At 43.6% G+C, this 21,199-nt stretch overlaps 3 protein-coding genes across 4 annotated transcripts in view; 2 read left to right on the top strand and 1 right to left on the bottom strand.

Moving 5' to 3' along the window:
• Positions 1-3,924: 3,924 nt before the first annotated feature.
• LOC117395400 (tumor necrosis factor, alpha-induced protein 8-like protein 2 A) lies at positions 3,925-13,483 on the top strand. Its single transcript, XM_059006418.1, has 3 exons — positions 3,925-4,082; positions 11,339-11,662; positions 12,513-13,483. The coding sequence occupies exons 2-3, from the start codon at positions 11,345-11,347 to the stop codon at positions 12,753-12,755; spliced, it is 561 nt and encodes a 186-aa protein (XP_058862401.1). The 5' UTR covers positions 3,925-4,082; positions 11,339-11,344; the 3' UTR covers positions 12,756-13,483.
• A 2,142-nt stretch (positions 13,484-15,625) lies between these two features.
• LOC117971315 (lysM and putative peptidoglycan-binding domain-containing protein 1-like) lies at positions 15,626-18,455 on the bottom strand. The gene is made up of 3 exons (XM_059006417.1): positions 18,222-18,455; positions 16,473-16,768; positions 15,626-16,262 (listed from the first exon to the last, which is right to left on the bottom strand). The coding sequence occupies exons 1-3, from the start codon at positions 18,438-18,440 to the stop codon at positions 16,094-16,096; spliced, it is 684 nt and encodes a 227-aa protein (XP_058862400.1). The 5' UTR covers positions 18,441-18,455; the 3' UTR covers positions 15,626-16,093.
• A 1,327-nt stretch (positions 18,456-19,782) lies between these two features.
• The window catches only part of LOC131703292 (sodium channel modifier 1-like), a 6,280-nt gene continuing 4,863 nt past the window's right edge, over positions 19,783-21,199 (top strand). Inside the window, exon 1 of one of the 2 annotated variants that reach the window (XM_059006415.1) lies at positions 19,783-19,971. In XM_059006415.1, coding sequence (XP_058862398.1) covers positions 19,921-19,971 — 51 coding nt within the window. In that variant the 5' untranslated portion in view covers positions 19,783-19,920. The remainder of the gene's footprint in view (positions 19,972-21,199) is intronic. The other variant, XM_059006416.1, reaches the window with a different exon arrangement.

The following is a 21,199-nucleotide window of genomic DNA, read 5'->3' as shown; positions in this document are numbered from 1 at the left end:
CACCGATTACAACTGCAATACCGGCTTTCACCAGCAGGTGTCAACACTCTGAAGCTCTTGAACAGCAAAAGCGCCAAGCTTACAGAGTTAAAAGTAATTTTTATACTGTGCTGAATGATTGCGGGTAACAGCTTGAATATACCGAAGCCTTCAGACAGTATACTAATTAAACAAGGAGGCTTGAGGGTCCAGCGGTTAGAGAAAGGGGGCTTGATACCAGGAGGTTCAAATCCCGGCTCAGCACTGACTCCCTGTGTGTGTGCGTGCGTGCGTTGATGATGCACAGTTCACCCCCCTAGTCTGTGTAAATCGCTTTGGTTAAAAGCGTCTGCTGAATGACTAATTCATAATAACGACATCAAGAACTTGAGCAATATTTTTGCTGGAGAGATTGATAAATGCAGCATGCTAAAATTAGTTAGAGATATTATATAATTGAACTGTAGAAGGGGTTAGGGGTAAAATAAGGGATGAGGAAAATCCACCAGGAATTTTGACATAAGGAACACCAATCGATTCTGTTAAAACGTTACCTAATGGTAAAAAAAAAAGACATAAGGGGAGGCTGGCAAATTAGCCTGGTCCTCTATTGCTGTGCTTCTTCATAGAACGACCGTCTTCAGCAGTGATGTCATTACTTTACAAGTCAAGGCAATTCAGGAATGTGTTTCAGGGAACAGTCTGTGTGTGTGTGTGTGTGTGTGTGTGTGTGTGTGTGTGTGTGTGTGTGTGTGTGTGTGTGTGTAGGGCGCGCGCGCGTGTCTGTGTGTGTGTGTGTGTGTGTGTGTGTGTGTGTGTGTGTGTAGGACGCGCGCGCGCGTGTGTGTGTGTGTGTGTGTGTGTGTGTGTGTGTGTAGGACGCGCGCGCGCGTGTGTGTGTGTGTGTGTGTGTGTGTGTGTGTGTGTGTGTGTGTGTGTGTAGGGCGCGCGTGCGTGTGTGTGTGTAAGGCGTGTGCTGGAAATGACAGGGAGAATTAGTGAACAGGTGACGCAGCTAAGAGAAAGGCATGAGGCATGGAGACTGGACTGCTCCCTCCCTACCTCCCTCACCCCCCCTAAGAGAAAGGGTGCTCCCTCCAGTCCAGGGCAGGCTTGAGGCACAGAGACTGAACTGCTCCCTCCCTCCTTCCCTCACCCTCCTAAGAGAAAGGGGGCTCCCTCCAGTTCAGGGCAGACTTGAGGCACGGAGACTGAACTGCTCCCTCCCTCCCTCTCTCCCTCACCCCCCTAAGAGAAAGGATGCTCCCTCCAGTCCAGGGCAGGCTTGAGGCATGGAGACTGAACTGCTCCCTCCCTCCTTCCCTCACCCTCCTAAGAGAAAGGGGGCTCCCTCCAGTTCAGGGCAGACTTGAGGCACGGAGACTGAACTGCTCCCTCCCTCCCTCTCTCCCTCACCCCCCTAAGAGAAAGGATGCTCCCTCCAGTTCAGGGCAGGCTTGAGGCACGGAGACTGAACTGCTCCCTCCCTCCCTCCCTCCCTCACCCCTCTAAGAGAAAGTGTTCTCCCCCAGTCCAGTCCAGTCCAGTCCAGTCCAGTCCAGTGGCTTGTCTTTTGCAGATTGCTGAGACAGGATAGAAACCTTGTGCCACATCTCACGCTGTTGCGTGCTCTGCATTGTTCCACTCTACAGTTTGAATCCATCGTGTTTTGTTAATCTGTGTCACTGTGGCTAAGCCAGAAAGTGCAATACAAACCAGAATTAACCGCGCAGGTGTTTTTGCTAAGGAGGTGTCTAGGGGTAGTCTGGGTAGCTTCCTGTAGATGCATGTTGCATCACTACAATCTGTTATATATAACATCTTGCATGTAACAGGCCCTTGACTCAGAATACCAGAGCGTCTGCGGCCGACAAAAACAATTCCAGTAACGTCCGCGGAGTTTTGAAAGCAACACATAAACTTATTTTAATATGCGACACCCGCTGCTCAGTTCCATTGAAAGAAAGTCTCTTTTTTGTGTGCAGTTAAATCAGTTACTGGAGCACTTCCTAGATCAATTCACCTCGGCAGTGGCTTCTGAGTCACTTTACTGGCTAGAAAGCATGTCAGTCAGTCGGGGGGGCGGGGATGGGGGGGGGGGGGGAAGCAGCTGATTGGTTAATGCCGCTGGACAGAAATAGCGTGACGTTGCACGCTGATGATCAGTCTGATAGCAATCTGGAACCGGCAGTGAATTTAACTAAGGAGGTCTGGTGGTCCAGTGGTTAGAGAAAGGGGGCTTGATACCAGGAGGTTCAAATCCTGGCTCAGCCACTGACTCCCTGTGTGTGTGTGTGTGTGTGTGTGTGTGTGTGTGTGTGTGTGTGTGTGTGTGTGACCCTGAGCAAGTCACTGAACCTCCTTGTGCTCCGTCCTTCGGATGAGACGTCAAACAAACAAGGTCCTATTGGAAGCGACTCTGCAGCAGCAGCAGCAGTTGTTGATGATGCAGAGTTCACCCCCTAGTCTCTGTAAGTCGCTTTGGATAAAAGCGTCTGCTGAATGACTGAATGCTTGTTTGAGACAATTATAGAGGAAGTGGATTTTTAACTCTATAGGGGAGCATCCTAGTAAATACAAGGGGGGTTTAAATAAACAAACACATAAATAAAACAGAGCTCTATAATGGTTTGTTTTGCTTATGTGGAAATTTAAAAAGGAGGGGCTAGTTTCAATAGCGTGTTTGAGGTCAGAGGTCGCTGCACCTCTGTCTTTCTAGCGATTTCCGCGGCAGATGTCATTATATGATAACAAGGAAGCTGACAGGAAACCGCTCTGCTTCACTTCCTGCCGGTTGCCACGGGAGACCAAGATTTTACCAGCTCAGCAAGCAATAAGCAGAGTTAATGTTAGTATCTGCCAGGCTTTGTAAATAAATTCTTGTCTCTGAAGCTGAAGGGAACACGAAGCCACCGCTCTGAGGCTTGGAGCTTCAGGTTTCAGGAGACTGTAGGTTTCAGGCAGGGAGACTTGGGGGGGTTTGATACAGCAAACCTCAAACTAGGTCTCCCGGGGGTCTCCTGGAACCAGCTTTCAAGCTCCTGAAAAAGCGATCTTAACTCTTAAAGAGTTAAAACCACCGCCTTAAAAAAGGCTCTCTCACGCTGTTTTGCTGTAGATGACTTGCGTTCGGTTTGCAGATCACTTGGGCTCATTTCTGCAGCTTCGTTTCCACGCCCCTCCCCGTTCACTTCCTGTCTGAAACAGCACCGCCCGACCGCGCCCCACTTCCTACCAGCAGAAGGAGGGGCCCTGTTAGCTCGAACCCAGGACGGGAGTCCATTCTGAGCACCTGAGAATGAATGAAAGAAAATGTTTGGGTTTGTGAAAAAACAGTGCTGTAAATAAACTGCTGCTTTAAACAAGCTGTTTTTCCATATATATATATATATAGCCTCCTCATATATATATATATATGAATGTATGCATACATATGAAGATAGTCACCTGGTTTATTCATAATTCTCAGTGTTAGCTAGACCATGCCTTATCATACCAGATGGCAAGGATACAGAGTCCCTGACAGAATACGCTATTCCCTTTTCAGCCAGACTTTGAGTTCTTGGGGAGACCTCTCGCTACTTTCGCTAACGAAACCGCTTCAGAAAATAATCCTCTATTGCTTTCCTGGATAGGCTCTTAGCCACCTGCTTTCCAACTGTGGGAGAATGTATTGTACAGATAATATAAACCTAGCAACAACAATGTTGTGTCACATGGTGATACAGAAATGGGCAAGGCAGGTTTACATCTGGAAAAGTACGTTGAGAGAGAGAGAGAGAGAGAGAGAGAGAGAGAGAGAGGGAGAGAGAGGGAGAGAGAGAGAGAGAGAGAGAGAGAGAGAGAGAGAGAGAGGGAGAGAGAGAGAGAGAGAGAGAGAGAGAGAGAGAGAGAGAGAGAGACACACACGCACACACTTTGGGGTGTGCTGCATTAGTTCCTTGAGGAAGTCTAATACAGACTATCTTTGCAAAAACAACTCTCTTATTTTATTTTCTGCTTGTGGCTGGCAAAGTGCAGACTACTGTGCATGCTGAGAATCTAACTGAAGCAACAAGAAGAAGAAAAACAACACACAGGCAGGCAGGAAACACAAAACAAAGGTAAGAACTTCATTACAGTTAAAAGCGATTGAGATTTAATGGCAAAATAGACTCTGAGATCTTCTGGTAAGCTTTTCATTGGTTAGTTGATGTTCTGACCCTTCTAAAAGTTTCCTGTAGCAGAAATGCATGGCAAGGTGTAATAATCAATCTACTATTGAAAGCATGGCTGAGCATTGTAAAGACCAGAGCAGTGTGGTGTATTAGAAATGCATGCGTCTAACCCACATCACACGACATAATCCACTCAAATTCAAGTCATGACTAAATGCGATGGAATAGCTGGTTCAAAAAAAGAATTCACAGCAAAAAAAATCAATAAAGCATAGGGAAGCATTGTAAAGAACAGAGAGGTCTGGTAAAGCATAGGGAAGCATTGTAAAGCACAGAGAGGTCTGGTAAAGCACAGGGAAGCATTGTAAAGCACAGAGAGGTCTGGTAAAGCATAGGGAAGCATTGTAAAGCACAGAGAGGTCTGGTAAAGCATAGGGAAGCATTGTAAAGCAGAGAGGTCTGGTAAAGCATAGGGAAGCATTGTAAAGCACAGAGAGGTATGGTAAAGCATAGGGAAGCATTGTAAAGCACAGAGAGGTCTGGTAAAGCATAGGGAAGCATTGTGAAGCACAGAGAGGTCTGGTAAAGCATAGGGAAGCATTGTAAAGCACAGAGAGGTGTGGTAAAGCATAGGGAAGCATTGTAAAGCACAGAGAGGTCTGGTAAAGCATAGGGAAGCATTGTAAAGCACAGAGAGGTCTGGTAAAGCATAGGGAAGCATTGTAAAGCAGAGAGGTCTGGTAAAGCATAGGGAAGCATTGTAAAGCACAGAGAGGTGTGGTAAAGCATAGGGAAGCATTGTAAAGCACAGAGAGGTCTAGTAAAGCATAGGGAAGCATTGTAAAGCACAGAGAGGTCTGGTAAAGCATAGACAAAATATGACAAACCAGGGTAATTTGTGCTAAATGAAATTATAACCATGGAAAATCCATGGGAAAATTGTTAAATTACCATGGTCATTTTTTTTTTTTGTTTGTTTTTTGGGGGGAACTACGGGCTTCAATATAATGTAAACAGGATATATGTGTTTTTATATTGCAGCCGACCGCCACACAGAATTCTAATCGAGATTAATGTCTTATTTGTGAAGCCAGTTTGTGTACAGAGTCCCGGTTTGTTCTGCGTTCAGAGTTGTCCTTTGCAATCTCCCTTCTTACTCGTCTTCTTGAAATCCACTTCTGCATTTCTGTTTTTTACTTCATTTCCCGTAAGAGGCAAGCTACTCTCACAATCGCGATTGCTAACGCTGGGGTTTGTACGGCCGCGGAACAAACAAAAGATGTCGATTTCTGATGTTTTTACCGCGATAAATTGCTGACACGATCCTTGGGGGATTCCTCTGTGCTGTGAAGTGCTCTGGTGTGGTTCTGTAAAGCATATCGAAAAACAAACCCTGGTAAACTAGCCCTTATTAAAGTTTCCCACAGTAAAAGCACAGCAAAGTGTAATAAAGCATAAAGCATGGTAGAGCATAGGGAAGCATTGTAAAGCACAGAGAGGTCTGGTAAAGCATAGGGAAGCATTGTAAAGCACAGAGAGGTCTGGTAAAGCATAGGGAAGCATTGTAAAGCACAGAGAGGTCTGGTAAAGCATAGGGAAGCATTGTAAAGCACAGAGAGGTCTGGTAAAGCACAGGGAAGCATTGTAAAGCACAGAGAGGTCTGGTAAAGCATAGGGAAGCATTGTAAAGCACAGAGAGGTCTGGTAAAGCATAGGGAAGCATTGTAAAGCACAGAGTGGTCTGGTAAAGCATAGGGAAGCATTGTAAAGCACAGAGAGGTCTGGTAAAGCACAGGGAAGCATTGTAAAGCACAGAGAGGTCTGGTAAAGCATAGGGAAGCATTGTAAAGCACAGAGAGGTCTGGTAAAGCATAGGGAAGCATTGTAAAGCACAGAGAGGTCTGGTAAAGCATAGGGAAGCATTGTAAAGCACAGAGAGGTCTGGTAAAGCATAGGGAAGCATTGTAAAGCACAGAGAGGTGTGGTAAAGCATAGGGAAGCATTGTAAAGCAGAGAGGTCTGGTAAAGCATAGGGAAGCATTGTAAAGCACAGAGAGGTCTGGTAAAGCATAGGGAAGCATTGTAAAGCACAGAGAGGTCTGGTAAAGCATATTAAAAACATGGCAAACGCATAGTACAGCCAACGGAAAAGCATGAGAAATGACCAATCAGATTCACTGTAGTAAATGTTTATAGTTATTTATCTTCAAATAGCACACAGGAGAAAGATACAGATAGCCGAGGGCTTCGAAATGTGTTTAGGTATCTGGGGTATGTTACAAACGCAGGGCATTAAACAGCTGCCTGTTATGTCACAGCAGGATTTCCCGTGCTAAATTCGACATCCTTTTTTTTTGTTAAATCTTTCCGACCGGGAGATTTAGTCCATGGAGACCGAGGTCTCGTTTATTAGGGGCTCCGCGTGGAGTGCAGGAGGCGCCCCATAGCCTGGAGATCGCAGGTTCGAATCCAGGCTGTGTCACTGCAGGCCGTGAGTGACCTAGCTTGCATGCCCACCTTCGCCTCGTCGTGTTTTAACATCATCTTCAGGTATGAACGATACCAGCGGCGGGGAGACTAATCTGAGGAGCCCGGACACTGCCGTTGTGAAGAGCGATCGTTTTTTGCCGTAAAAATCTAAAGCGATTTTCAGACTCGTTGACGTCACAAAGCAGCTGGTTTGAATGGCATGAGGAAGCTTGATCAAAACTAAGCAGTTAGGAGTCTCCAGACAAGCTCAGAGCGAGCTAGGCTCAAGGGGTAGGGTAACTGTAGGACTGCATGCACACCAGGACAGGAAAGGAGCACCCTTTCTCTTAGAAGGGGTGAGGGAGGGAGGGAGGGAGGGAGCAGTTCAGTCTCCGTTCCTCAAGCCTGCCCTGGACTGGAGGGAGCACCCTTTCTCTTTAGGGGGGGTGAGGGAGGGAGGGAGGGAGCAGTTCAGTCTCTATGCCTCAAGCCTACCCTGGACTGGAGGGAGCACCCTTTCTCTTAGGGGGGTGAGGGAGGGAGGGAGGGAGCAGTTCAGTCTCCGTGCCTCAAGCCTGCCCTGGACTGGACGGAGTCTATAGGATTCAAGTAGGTAAACTAGCTGTGTTTCCACGGAGCACAGTCTGAGTGGGGCTTGTGACAGCTTGCCTGAGTTATGCATACCACTATGGTGCTTGTCTCAGCAAGATCTGAGGTTTACCCATCTCTCTCTCTCTCTCTCTCTCTCTCTCTCTCTCTGTCTCTCTCTCTCTCTCTCTCTCTCTCTCTCTCTCTCTCTCTCTCTCTCTCTCTCTCTCTCTCTGTCTCTCACTCTCTCTCTCTCTCTCAGCTGTATAGGCATGTCTGTAGATATTATGTGAAAGGCTCTTTTTGAATTGCTCACTGGTACAGCTCTTTAACACATAAAGGTGGGTCCGTTCCTATCATTGCGATTCCCTCAGACACCACAGAAGGATCGCTTTGCTCTCGGAGAGTCACTGTCTCGTTGCCACTAAAGATTATTTTGTGTCCACATGGTCTGAGTTTTCAGTTCCTTTCTGACAGACCGAAATCTGCTGACAGGAAACATGTTTGTTCTTAACTGCAACCACAGCATGGCCCAGCCAATCAGGAGGCTGGAAACGCAAAGGGGGCGTTTCCCAGAGCGCTCGGTTACCCTGGCAACCGCCCGGAGCCCAGTTTCGAAACTTGCTTGATTTGGAGAGTCAAAAATATCTAGACGTTTTTAGTTTCCTGCTAATGTTAGTAAAATAATTGGCTCTTATGCTTGCTTAACAGCCTCCCTCTGCTCTGTACTGGTGGTGGAGCAGAGAAAGAGAAAAGGGAGGCTCTTATACTCTCTGAACAGCCTCCCTCTGCTCTGTGCTGGCGGAGCAGAGAAAGAGAAAGGGAGGCTCTTATACTCTCTGAACAGCCTCCCTCTGCTCTGTGCTGGTGGAGCAGAGAAAGAGAAAGGGAGGCTCTTATACTCTCTGAACAGCCTCCCTCTGCTCTGTGCTGGCGGAGCAGAGAAAGAGAAAGGGAGGCTCTTCTACTCTGTGAACAGCCTCCCTCTGCTCTGTGCTGGTGGTGGAGCAGAGAAAGAGAAAGGGAGGCTCTTATGCTCTCTGAACAGCCTCCCTCTGCTCTGTGCTGGTGGAGCAGAGAAAGAGAAAGGGAGGCTCTTATACTCTCTGAACAGCCTCCCTCTGCTCTGTGCTGGTGGAGCAGAGAAAGAGAAAGGGAGGCTCTTATACTCTCTGAACAGCCTCCCTCTGCTCTGTGCTGGTGGAGCAGAGAAAGAGAAAAGGGAGGCTCTTATACTCTCTGAACAGCCTCCCTCTGCTCTGTGCTGGTGGAGCAGAGAAAGAGAAAGGGAGGCTCTTATACTCTCTGAACAGCCTCCCTCTGCTCTGTGCTGGTGGTGAGGCTGAAAAAAGACAGTAAGAAAATGGGAGGTTCTCATCCTCTCTGTGGTGTAATCTTAGGGGAAGTTCCGTCAAATTTTGGGTAATTTTTTTACTTGGTATCCCACAGTTTAGTTTCCCTTATAATGCTGTGAGAGACCAGTCTGACACGGCTTACACTGTAGAATGCCCCGCATGAGTCAGATTCAATTCCAGTATTTACAGAACAGAAAGACTCTTACCGCTGGAAGATATTCATTTTTTAAGCTACGAAGGCCACAGATTCGTGGGTCTCCTGCCTTTACAAGCTTCATTGTAAACGACAAAGTATATTTTCAGATGAATGCAGTGTGTGGTTTTTTTTCTGTTTCGCTACCCACAGATGAAATCTTTCTTTTGCTGTCCTATATGCTGTACAGTCAGCAGATCACTGCGAGAGACAGCGGTCCAGCGGATAATTCAGTACGTCACACATTGATTGATTGATTGATTGATTGATTGATTGATTGATTGATTGATTGATTGATTGATTTATCGATAACAGCAGAGTGCACCTTTCTCAGAACGCCTCCAGATCTGTCATTGATATCCTCTATACACCCGCCTGCATGAAAACACCTCTGTGTGTGAGAATTTCAACTCCGCTCAGTAATCAGGGATATAGAAACACACTCGTGTGTGAAAACGTCAGACCACTTTGTGCTTTAATCAGGCGTCTTAAACCACTTCTAAAAAGTCTCCTGCGTTTTACCGTGTGTGGCTCTGTGTTCCTTTTCTCTTTACTGTTTTAAATGAATTGCCTATTAAAGTCATCAATTCAATTAGACAGTGACTAATTTGCCTGTTTGGACAATTTTTCCAAGATTTTCAGTTCCAGTGGTTTGATTTCAGACGCACAGTAAATCAAAACTACAGAAGCAATGGGGTGTTCTGATATTATTATTGAGTCATTTAGCAGACACTTAGGGACTTACAGAGACTAGGAGGGTGAACTCTGCTTCATCAACAACTGCTGCTGCTGCAGAGTCACTTCCAATAGGAGCTTGTTTGTTTTACGTCTCATCCGAAGGACGGAGCACAAGGAGGTGAAGTGACTTGCTCAGGGTCACACATTCACACACACACACACACGCACACACACACACACACACACACACACACAGGGAGTCAGTGGCTGAGCTGGGATTTGAACCTCCTGGTATCGAGCCCCCTTTCTCTAAACCACTGGACCCCCAAGCCTCCCATTATGCTCAGGCTCATCTCTCTCTGCAGACTGCGAGCGTTCTCGCTTGTGTTTTTTTTTAAAATTGCGTTTCCGCATTGACATAATGACAGGAAGTCGGGTTTAGAACAATGCTGGGGAAGGAACTCCCGAGTCAACAATGCCTGAGGCCTTCTCCGACCCTGGTAATCCCACACCAGGGCCTTTCCTATCGTCACACCCCCAGTAAAAACATCTCCGGTCAGGCAGCACGCTAAGGCCAGCTGCAGACAAGCGGTGTCTGTTGATGTATTTATTTATTTATGTATTTATTTATGTATTTATGTATTTATTTATATAGAATAAGCGAGTGTAGTTGCCACCAGGGCATCAAAAGCCTATAAGCACCTCCACTGTTTGTTTTCAAACACACTTTCCCTTGACAAAGTCGTGTTAAACACACCAAAACACTGGGAAGTCGGCCATTTTGAGCAAAAACATGACATATAATAATAATAATAATAATAATAATAATAATAATAATAATAATAATAACACATTTTTGCTCCAACTTCCCCAAGTTTCGCTATTTTCAAGTGGAAGTGTGTTTGAAAACAAAACAGCGGAGGTACGTTTAGGTTTTTAAATATAAGTGCAGTTTTCTACGTTTTAAAGTCATTTTTCCAACACCTATCATTATATTTTAACGCGAGCGTCGTCTATCAATGCTTCCCTATGCTTTACCAGACCTCTCTGTGCTTTACAATGCTTCCCTATGCTTTACCACACCTCTCTGTGCTTTACAATGCTTCCCTATGCTTTACCACACCTCTCTGTGCTTTACAATGCTTCCCTATGCTTTACCAGACCTCTCTGTGCTTTACAATGCTTCCCTATGCTTTATCACACCTCTCTGTGCTTTACAATGCTTCCCTATGCTTTATCACACCTCTCTGTGCTTTACAATGCTTTCCTATGCTTTACCAGACCTCTCTGTGCTTTACAATGCTTCCCTATGCTTTACCAGACCTCTCTGTGCTTTACAATGTTTCCCTATGCTTTACCAGACCTCTCTGTGCTTTACAATGCTTCCCTATGCTTTACCAGACCTCTCTGTGCTTTACAATGCTTCCCTATGCTTTACCAGACCTCTCTGTGCTTTACAATGCTTCCCTATGCTTTACCATGCCTCTCTGTGCTTTACAATGCTTCCCTATGCTTTACCAGACCTCTCTGTGCTTTACAATGCTTCCCTATGCTTTACCTGACCTCTCTGTGCTTTACAATGCTTCCCTATGCTTTACCACACCTCTCTGTGCTTTACAATGCTTCCCTGTGCTTTACCAGACCTCTCTGTGCTTTACAATGCTTCCCTATGCTTTACCAGACCTCTCTGTGCTTTACAATGCTTCCCTATGCTTTACCATATCTCTCTGTGCTTTACAGTGCTTCCCTATGCTTTACCAGACCTCTCTGTGCTTTACAATGCTTCCCTATGCTTTACCAGACCTCTCTGTGCTTTACAATGCTTCCCTATGCTTTACCAGACCTCTCTGTGCTTTACAATGCTTCCCTATGCTTTACCATACCTCTCAGTGTTTAATCACGCTCCTCACTCTCCCCAGCTGCTCATGGAAGCTTTCAGCTCGAAAGACGTGGCCATGCAGGTTCAGAAGAAGATTCTGAGCCGCATGGCCAGCAAGTCAATGGCCCACATGTTCGTGGACGACACGAGCAGCGAGATCCTGGACGAGCTGTACCGGGTGTCGAAGGAGTACACGGGGAACCGCGGAGAGGCTCACAAGATCATGAAGGACCTGGTGAAGGTGGCGGTGAAGATCGGAGTGCTCTACAGACACAACAAGTTCAGCGCTGACGAGCTGCGGCTGGCAGAGGAGTTCAAGAAGAAGCTGCATCACGGAGCAATGACCGCCATCAGCTTCTACGAGGTAAAGCCCGCTTCACAAAGACAGCGCCGCCCGCTGGACAGCTGAGTCCACACCGTCCACGTCTGTAGACTGTCTAACCTCCTAGATCAGCTGTTCCCAGCCCCGGTCCTGAGGGGAGCCCCCTCTGTGTGTGTGTCTGCTGGTTTTCATCCCAACTGGGCAGCAGAGTGGAGTAGTGGTTAGGGGCTCTGGACTCTTGACCGGAGGGTCGTGGGTTCAATCCCAGGTGGGGGTACACTGCTGCTGTACCTTTGAGCAAGGTACTTTACCTAGATTGCTCCAGTACTGTATAAATGGGGAATTGTATGTAAATATAATGTGATATCTTGTAACAATTGTAAGTCGCCCTGGATAAGGGTGTCTGAGCTCTCAATTATGGAACTAGACCCTTCATTGAATTGATCGTTTGTTTAATTAGACTTGTTTTCAGCTCTTAATCAGGTGCAGATTTCAAGTCAGCTGTAACATTTGATAAGCAACTTGAACTCTGCAGCTGTTTAAGAGCTGAGAACAATTAAAAAGGTCTAATGAAGCAAATTGTCAGTTCAATGAAGGGTCTGGTTCAGTAGTTGAGAGCTCAGTTGGTTATGAAGACCAGCAGACACACACAGGGGCTCCCCTTGGGTTGGGAACCGCTGTCCTAGATCATTGTAATAAGAATGTAATAAAATTGGAATTAACAACCAAAAAAAATGACACAGTTTAAATTAGAAAAAAACTTAAATAAAAAGCTTTTTTTTAAAAAAATATATATATATATATATTAAAAGCTTAGTAGAAAAGGGATTTTGATCCGAAGTAGCTGAACACTAGATGGCGCTGGATGTTAATTTTTTTTTTTTTTTTGCAGGTTGAATTTACCTTCGACAAGGCCGTGATGTCAGAGCTGCTCACTGATTGTCGGGACTTGCTTTTGAAACTGGTGGACAAACATCTGACCCCCAAATCCCACGGAAGAATCAACCACGTTTTCAACCACTTCTCCGACAAAGAGCTCCTGACCCAGCTCTACAACCCCAAGGGCCCGTTCAAGGGCCACCTACAAAAGATCTGCACGGCTATGAACAAACTGGTGGAGGAGGGCAAGCTATAGGGCGCCGCCCTTGTGGAGACAGGGAGGAACTGCTACTGAAAAAAAAAGACTTTTTTTTTGTAATTTAGCAGACGCTTTTATCCAAAGAGACTTACAGAGACTAGGGGGGGTGAACTATGCATCATCAACAACTGCTGCTGCTGCAGAGTCACTTCCAATAGGAGCTCGTTTGTTTGACGTCTCATCCGAAGGACGGAGCACAAGCAGGTTCAGTGACTTGCTCAGGGTCACACACACACACACACACACACACACACACACACACACAGGGAGTCAGTGGCTAAGCTGGGAGTTGAACCTCCTGGTATCAAGCCCCCTTTCTCTAATCACTGGACCAGCGAGCCTCTATATGTTTTATGGACTTGACAAGAACGGACAATTGTTTTACATGCAGTATAAATACAGAATTGGGAATTCTAGGCTATTTTTAATACCAATATTTTATCTGAGATCTAATGCAAAACTATCCACCCCAGCCATTGTAATACTTTTGTGATATCTGATATCATATCTAGTTATCAATATGATTCTCTGTAACTGGCAAAGCTGGCTGGATTTAATAGCCATGACCAGGAGACTGAACCCATTTCAAAACAGTGTACCATTCTGTATTGTTAAAAAAAAAAAAATCTGATTTGGTTTGTGCTTTTAAATGTGTTTTTTTGTTTTGTCTATTTTTTTTAATTGTTATTATTATTAAAGTTTAATAACACCGTTGGAAACTTTAATTCTCCATGCAGTTCGGTAAATGTTTTAATTCTGTAAAGACCTTTTTTTTTCATTTTATATATCAATGCTGCAAGCTTTTACTGTAAAATGCGACAACGCCCAGTTCCAGCGAAGATGTTCTAGCTAAGAAAAGAAATCGCTTTCCACTCCTTGTTGTGAATTTCCATTCTCTGCAGGTCTCGTCTGAGCAGTTGAAATACAGCTGTGGTCAAATGTTTGCATCACCTAGAATCTTAGGATCGAGACATCATTAAAAAAAAAAAGTTTATGAACATAATTTAGATGTTTTATTTAACCTCATGTAATCAAAGAAACTACAAAAGTCTACCAGAAGGAAGCCATCACAGCAGTACAGTATTTCATGCTAGATTTTGAAACGTCACATTGTTCGATTTTTGTTTGGTTAAGTATCTGGAAAACTATACAAAGCGGTGGTGTGTAATTCAAAATGTTAACGTAACATTATTCAGCAGGTTTCATTCGACTCTATAAAGCAAAATGAGTTTATTCCTAGTGGCCGATGAAAAACCTTTACAGCCATAGCTGTGGTCTTGAAAGTAAATGACATGTTCTTTGATTTTGTTTTTACTGTTCTGTTTTTATGATGTCGTACTTTTGTAGTGATTCTGTGGAGTTTTTTTTTAAAGCTTGTATTGACTTCAGTTGCTTTGTGTAGGAGTTTCAGTTCTTGTTGCTTATCTGTAATGCAGGCTAGAATCAGCAGATGTGTCTCTATATTAGTTAGCAGTAGCACCATCTAGTGGACAGCCAGTGTATTGCAGTCAAAACTAAATAAAACTCCATTCAAACGGGTTAGAGCGCCAGATGGTGCTTCCTGCTGTAAAGGAAGGCAATTTATCTGATCTAGCCTCGGTTACATGGCAAGCAACTAGGACTTGAAGAGAAAAAAAGACCATGTGTTTTATTTCAGGACGTTAAGGACAAAAGATCCATCCGAAACGTACTGAAATAAAATTAATAATTTAAACCTTTTGTGTACATCACTCCACACCCTCTAAAAAATTACATAGTGTTGCACTTCCTTGATCATTTCACCTGCAGATTAAAACTGTCCCCCAGCCCCTTGTTTATGCTGTTAACCAATCAAATGCTTCCCTTAGTGACTGACATGCTTTGCAGCCAATGAAATGATTCAGGAGGGGGAAACGGTGCAAAAATGCAAAAGTATTAAATAATAATAATTTTTTAAAAAGTTAGAGCTTTCTTTAACCCGTTATGCAAACAGATAGTCTTTATTTATTTATTTTTAAAGACGCGGGTTTCAAAATCTGTACAGGTCCAGAACTATGACGTTACTTCAGTATTAAATCATGTCGTTTTTTCAACTGGCACCTCCCTGTTGTTTTTCATATTCTCTTTAACTATATTGTTATGATAACTGCCTCTGTTTTTGTTCACCGCTAAAGTCTAAACGGCACTGCTAATAATTCAGCAAACACAGCCCTCAATGTAAAGACGCCTCGATATAAATTGAGAAACTGAAGCCTCAAAATGATCCTTTCCTTGGGTGTGTTTTCCCCCCCCGCAGTGATGATAACTCTAAATTGTCTCTGTGTTCAGCTTCATAGCCGGTGTGAAATTTCACCGCTCTGGTTACAGGCATGTCTAACTAACTTGGCTACGCATCAAAATCGGACGCGGCCATTTGTAACCAAAATGAAAGTTTTCAAAACATAAAAATTGAGACAGAAATCACATTTTGAATGTATCAACATAAACACAGCTTGTGAGTGTGTGTGTGTTTTTCCCCCACAAAGACACGTTTATTTGGTACCTGATGGTTAAGACAGAAAGATTCTATAAAACAGAAACAGGGAAACGTATTTAATTGACTCTCTCGCTTTCAGTCAATGCAAGTTTGCGCCGTGCAGAAAATCTAACAGATACTAGGAAGGCGCGGTTAAAAATGACTTCCCCTTTTTTTATTGCGCTTCGAGGCTAACATCGGGGGGTTTTTAGCCCCATCTGGTGGCCAAATAACGTAACAACACTTTCAAATTCTAACGTAGCAAAAAACAAGTGAACATTTTCTCCCCAAAAAAAGAAAATGGCGCAATTGACAAAAAAAAAAAAACGTTTTATAATTATACAATAAAAATCTAAACATTAATAAAAACATATTATTTTAAACAAGAGGTGTAAAAAAAATTGCATTACGCACAGTGTAAGAAAAACACAGCCGTGTTAATAAACAACTCTAAAATCAAATGACACAATTATGAATGGACTGTTTTTATACAGTAGTCGTGCAGCACGTGTATTTGCCTCTAGGGAAGAATGGAGCTACACTAACAACACTGTACTCTGCCTGGTCACTTTATAAGTGAGCCCTAATAGACAGTATTTCATGTTAGATTTCGAAATGCATGGAATTTAAAATGTTAGCGTGACATTATTCAGCAGGTTTCATTCGACTCTATGGAGCTACATGAATTCCATAAGGGGACGCTTAACTGTTGCATCGCTTGTGGTACGAGACCGCGGCATAAAGAACTACAGCTCCCAGCATCCCTCGCCGTTGCTGCAGGCGCACAGGCATGCTGGGAACCGTAGTTCATTCTATAGGGGACAGGACGGACATGACAGTATCAAAGTTTGAAGATTTCGTCCTCGTGGTCCCGCAGAGACTTAGTGAGCCGGGTCTTTGTCAGCGGAACGGGACCCAATAGGGCGCGCTGCTGCGTCCGGGGGGAGGAGCTCTGCCCTCGAGAGCTGTGATAGGCCGACGCGCGAAAAGGGGCGTCGCCTTCCAGTAATCTGAAGAAAAGAAAAAAAAAACATTTTTTTTTTTTTTTTTTTTTTTACCAAAGCAAGCTCGTTCCTTCTTATTCGCTCCAATTCTAGGTGATGCTAAACTTTTGGCCATAGCTGGCCATGCAAGTGTTCAGCATTGTTACGCCCTGTTAGGTTGACTCAAGCATCAGGGAGGCCAATTCAGTAACTTCAAAAATAAAACTGATCTCTCACCCCTTCTCTCCTCCCTCCTGGATCTTTTTAATGGCCGCCTCTTTTGATTGGCTGATCAGGCCGTCCAATCTCTTCAGGAAGTCCGCGGCAGACAAGTCGCCGGCCCCGCCTCCTCCCGCCCCATTGGCCGACGAGCCGTTCTCTCCCTGCGGCGGCCCCGCCCCCTCCTCTTTCCCGGCCTCTGACTGGCTGCTCGAGGGAGCCTCCGGATTGGTCAAGACCGGGATGTAGAGGGATTTCTTCAGGAAGATCGAGTCATTGGTGTACAGTCGGTTTGCTCGTTTGATGTGCTCCATCTGATAAAGGAACAAGCAAGTTTAGCATCACTCTATAGAATGAACTCATTTTGCTTCATCTTTCAATGTAATTTCTCAAGGATCCTATTGCACAGCAGTGTGATCCATTCCAGGTTTCACTGCTACCAGCTTGATCAGCCCCCAGTGTGTCTAGCTAACAAGCTCAGATGTGTCTGATTATTAAACTCCTAGTGAAACCAGGGATGGATCGGATTTAAAAGCAGGTCTATATTTGCATTTTTAGATAGCGAGGGCGACACACACTCAAAAATAAAAGGATTTGTTTTACTTCCCAAGCGTTATTTGAATTTGATCATTTGACCTCAAACAGTTCCTGCGGCGAAAGGATTTGACTGACGGCACAAGAACACGTGATAACGTTTTTTCTTCTCTGCCGTGCCGGTCACACGGAAACTGCGAGAACACCCGAGACAGAAAAACGCTGTCCGGGCAGGCGTGACTTTAGCGCCCATATCTTTACAGAGCTGGCCAAAAGTTTTGCATTCACCTAGAATTTTAGATTGATAGAATTAAATAAATAAATAAATAAATAAATAAATAAATAACAGCGGGACAGTTCCGTTTTTTAGTTCACACCCCAGTGCATTCTGGTAAGCGTAGTCCTGCTTCTCAAAGGTAAGAATGGTACCTGAGACAGGTAAAACGGACCAGAATGCACTGGGTTGACAGATAAAAACGGCCCAGAATGCACTGGGTTGACAATGTCGACCCAGGGGACTTCTTTGACCTGAAAAAAGAAACAAGGACCAGGGGTCACAAATGGAGATTAGATAAAGGGGCATTCAGAACAGAAAATAGGAGGCACTTTTTTACACAGAGAATTGCGAGGCTCTGGAACCAACTCCCCAGTAATGTTGTTGAAGCTGACACCCTGGGATCCTTCAAGAAGCTGCTTGATGAGATTCTGGGATCAATAAGCTATTAACAACCAAACGAGCAAGATGGGCTGAATGGGGGCCTCCTCTCGTTTGGAAACTTTCTTATGTTCTTATGCACCCAGAATGCACTGGGGTGTGAGCTGAAAAGCCTGAACTGTCCCCCTGCACAAGGTGCCAAATGGTCCCCTTATATTTTATCCAAAGCGACTCACAGAGACTAGCGGGTAAACTCCCTGTGCAGTTCACTGTACACCGCTCGTTAACAGCAGCTGTTTAAATTCAATATAAAACCGACTAGATACATGCAGGGTTAAAATGTAAGTTGACAGAACACGTATTTCACAGCCAGAGACTTGGCTACTTGGTTTTTGATGAGCGTCCTCAGTCTGCAAGGGTTAAAAAAAACCCATCTGAGCATGCGCAGTGCAAGGAGGGCGGGGCAGTCCCCAAAGTATGTACTTTTGACAGGTACCACAAACTGTCAGTTTATTTTTTATAACGTGTAATTTATAAATAAAAAAACGAACAAGGGGAAATAACGCTCGCTCACTCACCGTCACGCCGTACTTCAAAGCCAGTCCTTGAAGCGTCTCCCCCGGCTGAACTAGATGCTCCAGCTGCCTCTCCCGAACCGGAGAGTGGACCAGGCTGCCATAGGAGCGGGTCCGGCTGCCGGACAGCAGACCCTCGCCGCCCAAAGAGGAGGAGGAGGAGGAGGAGGAGGAGGAGGAGGAGGAGGAGGAGGACGAGGAAGGAGGCCGGCCCAAAGACATGTTTTTTTTTAAGTTTTTGTTAACAAAACTCCCTTAAGTTTTGTATTTATTTATTTATTATTTACTTTAATCAGGTCCTGCTTCAAGCGACACGTTTATTTGTTTTTATTTAAAAGGGTAAAACTATTTTGTGTCGGCATAATTACAAGAACAAATAAATAAATTAATAAATAAACACGAGTCGTTTTTAATATAATAAACTTTTCAACGTGACCCACAACCAAAAAATAAACACGCTTACAAAATATATATACATATATATAAAACACCGACCTTTTAGTTGATATTATAACTTTAAGTTAGTAACTGGTCTTTATTACAACACGCTTTAATTGTAAGACTGCCGTGAGTGTAGTTTTGTGGTCAGTCCGTCTGTACACTTTTTTTTTTCTTTGACTGACTGTAAAAACTGTGTCGTAAAGTTAAGTGGGGACTTTAATCTAATTAAAATAATTCAAAAGCTAATGAGACATGGTGACGCCACTTGTGTGCTGTTCGGCAGTAATAATAATAATAATAATAATAATAATAATAATAATGTAAACACCGTTTTTTTTTTTTTTCAAAAGATGAGACTTAACTGAGACATTATTTTCGAAGCAAACAGAAATACTTGGGTTTCATTTTCAGTTTCAAAACGACGGTACGTTTTTTTTTTTGACAGGTTGTCAAGCGAACCAATAATAATATGCACCCGTTTTTGCATTAGCTGGATTTTAAACAAATTAAACACGATCCTCAGTTGTGGTCAGAATTCTCTATATCAATTCTCCAGTTTGATTCGATGTCTGACTGTAATAATATAAATTATTACTCGATCCTGAAATTAAGTGAGGTTTCAGTCCTCATTAACCACTGAAGAACCGGCATCGTGCTAATAAAAAAATAAATACATTATGTTTTAATCCACAGCGTCTGACTCCGAACCCACTCCCATAGCAAATATTATTAAAACAAATTCAGTCACTCGGTATGCTCCCAGAAAATCGAATCTTACAAAGTTCTGCTGCGTTCTGGGATTTGTAGTTCGATCGGAGTCAGGGAGCCAGTTAACCGGAGCGTGAATTAGATTTGTAGAACTACAGCTCCCACAATGCCTCTGGATTGTGAGCGGTGAGTGCGTGAGGCGTACAAAGAGAGCAAAGTCTCCCGGGAGTTGTAGTTTTGATTACGCAACGGCGTATCAAACGCGTACTAGTAATAAATACACCTTGCATTTTTGTGTGTGTGTTTACATTTATACAGCGAGTTGTAATAATTTATTTCTAAGAAGTTTTTTTTTTCTCAAGGAGCGAAAATAAATATATTTCGAGTAACCTTTTTTTTTTAAAATATTTATTTCGTCATTGACAAAGCGTCGACGCCCAGACTCACAACGGCGGTGGTTTGTTTTTGAGGAGAGTGAGGTTATTAATATTATTTACCGTGTAAATTAAATTACCCGGTATTATTACGTGACTTTATTTTCCAGATATCATCTATGTCATTTAAAAGGGAAGGCAATGACGCGAGTCAACTTAACGTCCTCAAGGTATGTTAGTTTGTATTTTGAGTATTATTTTTTTGGAGGTTGGCGGATAACGAGCAGGGTTTGGGGTCAGTTCTTGTTTTCCAATCCCAATTTAAAATCAGTTTCCCACGATTTCAATTCCTATTACCTTTTCATCAATTCAGACACGTCATTGATCAGAATTGAACCGGCAGCATTCCTGTTAAAACGAGCTTCTTACGAGAGCGTTGACATGTGACATGCAGGCAATAAAAATGTGCATTATAAATATCATATGGGAGATACTGAAATTGAAGAAGGGAACTAGGAAAAAGACCTAGACCTAGACCTAGACCTAGATTGCTCTAGATTGCTCCAGTAAAAAACCCAACTGTATAAATGGGGAATTGTATGTAAAAATAATGTGATATCTTGTAACAATTGTAAGTCACCCTGGATGAGGGCGTCTGCTAAGAAATAAATAATAATAATAATAATAATAATAATAATAATAATAATAATAATAATAATAATAATAATAATAATAATAATATTATTATTATTATTAACAGGGCAGCAGTGTGGAGTAGTGGTTAAGGCTCTGGACTCTTGACCGGAGGGTCGTGGGTTCAATCCCAGGTGGGGGGGACACTGCTGCTGTACCCTTGAGCAAGGTACTTTACCTAGATTGCTCCAGTAAAAACCAAACTGTATAAAATGGGTAATTGTATCCTAATCTACGTTAATGATTTAGATTAATGATTTAGTAAGCAAACTCGTTAAATTTGCAGACGACACAAAAATAGGAGGAGTGGCAAACACTGTTGCAGCAGCAAAGGTCATTCAAAATGATCTAGACAGCATTCAGAACTGGGCAGACACATGGCAAATGACATTTAATAGAGAAAAGTGTAAAGTATTGCATGCAGGCAATAAAAATGTGCATTATAAATATCATATGGGAGATACTGAAATTGAAGAAGGGAACTATGAAAAAGACCTAGGAGTTTATGTTGACTCAGAAATGTCTCCGTCTAGACAATGTGGGGGAAGCTGTAAAAAAGGCCAACGAGATGCTCGGATATATTGTGAGGAGTGTTAAATTTAAATCAAAGGAAGTAATGTTAAAACTTTACAATTGCATTAGTAAGACCTCACCTAGAATATTGTGTTCAGTTCTGGTCACCTCGTTACAAAAAGGACATTGCTGCTCTAGAAAGAGTGCAAAGAAGAGCAACCAGAATTATCCCGGGTTTAAAAGGCATGTCGT

This window comes from Acipenser ruthenus, chromosome 32 (genome assembly GCF_902713425.1).
Source record: "Acipenser ruthenus chromosome 32, fAciRut3.2 maternal haplotype, whole genome shotgun sequence".
Classification (NCBI taxonomy): Eukaryota; Metazoa; Chordata; class Actinopteri; order Acipenseriformes; family Acipenseridae; genus Acipenser; species Acipenser ruthenus.
This window is presented reverse-complemented; position numbering and strand designations above follow the sequence as displayed.

Coding starts and splice junctions, on each gene's coding strand:
- LOC117395400 (XM_059006418.1), top strand. CDS start 11,345: ATGGAAGCTTTCAGCTCGAAAGACGTGGCCATGCAGGTTCAGAAGAAG. Junction 11,663..12,512: donor CCGCCATCAGCTTCTACGAG/GTAAAGCCCGCT, acceptor TTTTTTTTGCAG/GTTGAATTTACCTTCGACAA.
- LOC117971315 (XM_059006417.1), bottom strand. CDS start 18,440: ATGTCTTTGGGCCGGCCTCCTTCCTCGTCCTCCTCCTCCTCCTCCTCC. Junction 16,769..18,221: donor CTTTGAAGTACGGCGTGACG/GTGAGTGAGCGA, acceptor TTCCTTTATCAG/ATGGAGCACATCAAACGAGC. Junction 16,263..16,472: donor CAGGAGGGAGGAGAGAAGGG/GTGAGAGATCAG, acceptor TCTTTTCTTCAG/ATTACTGGAAGGCGACGCCC.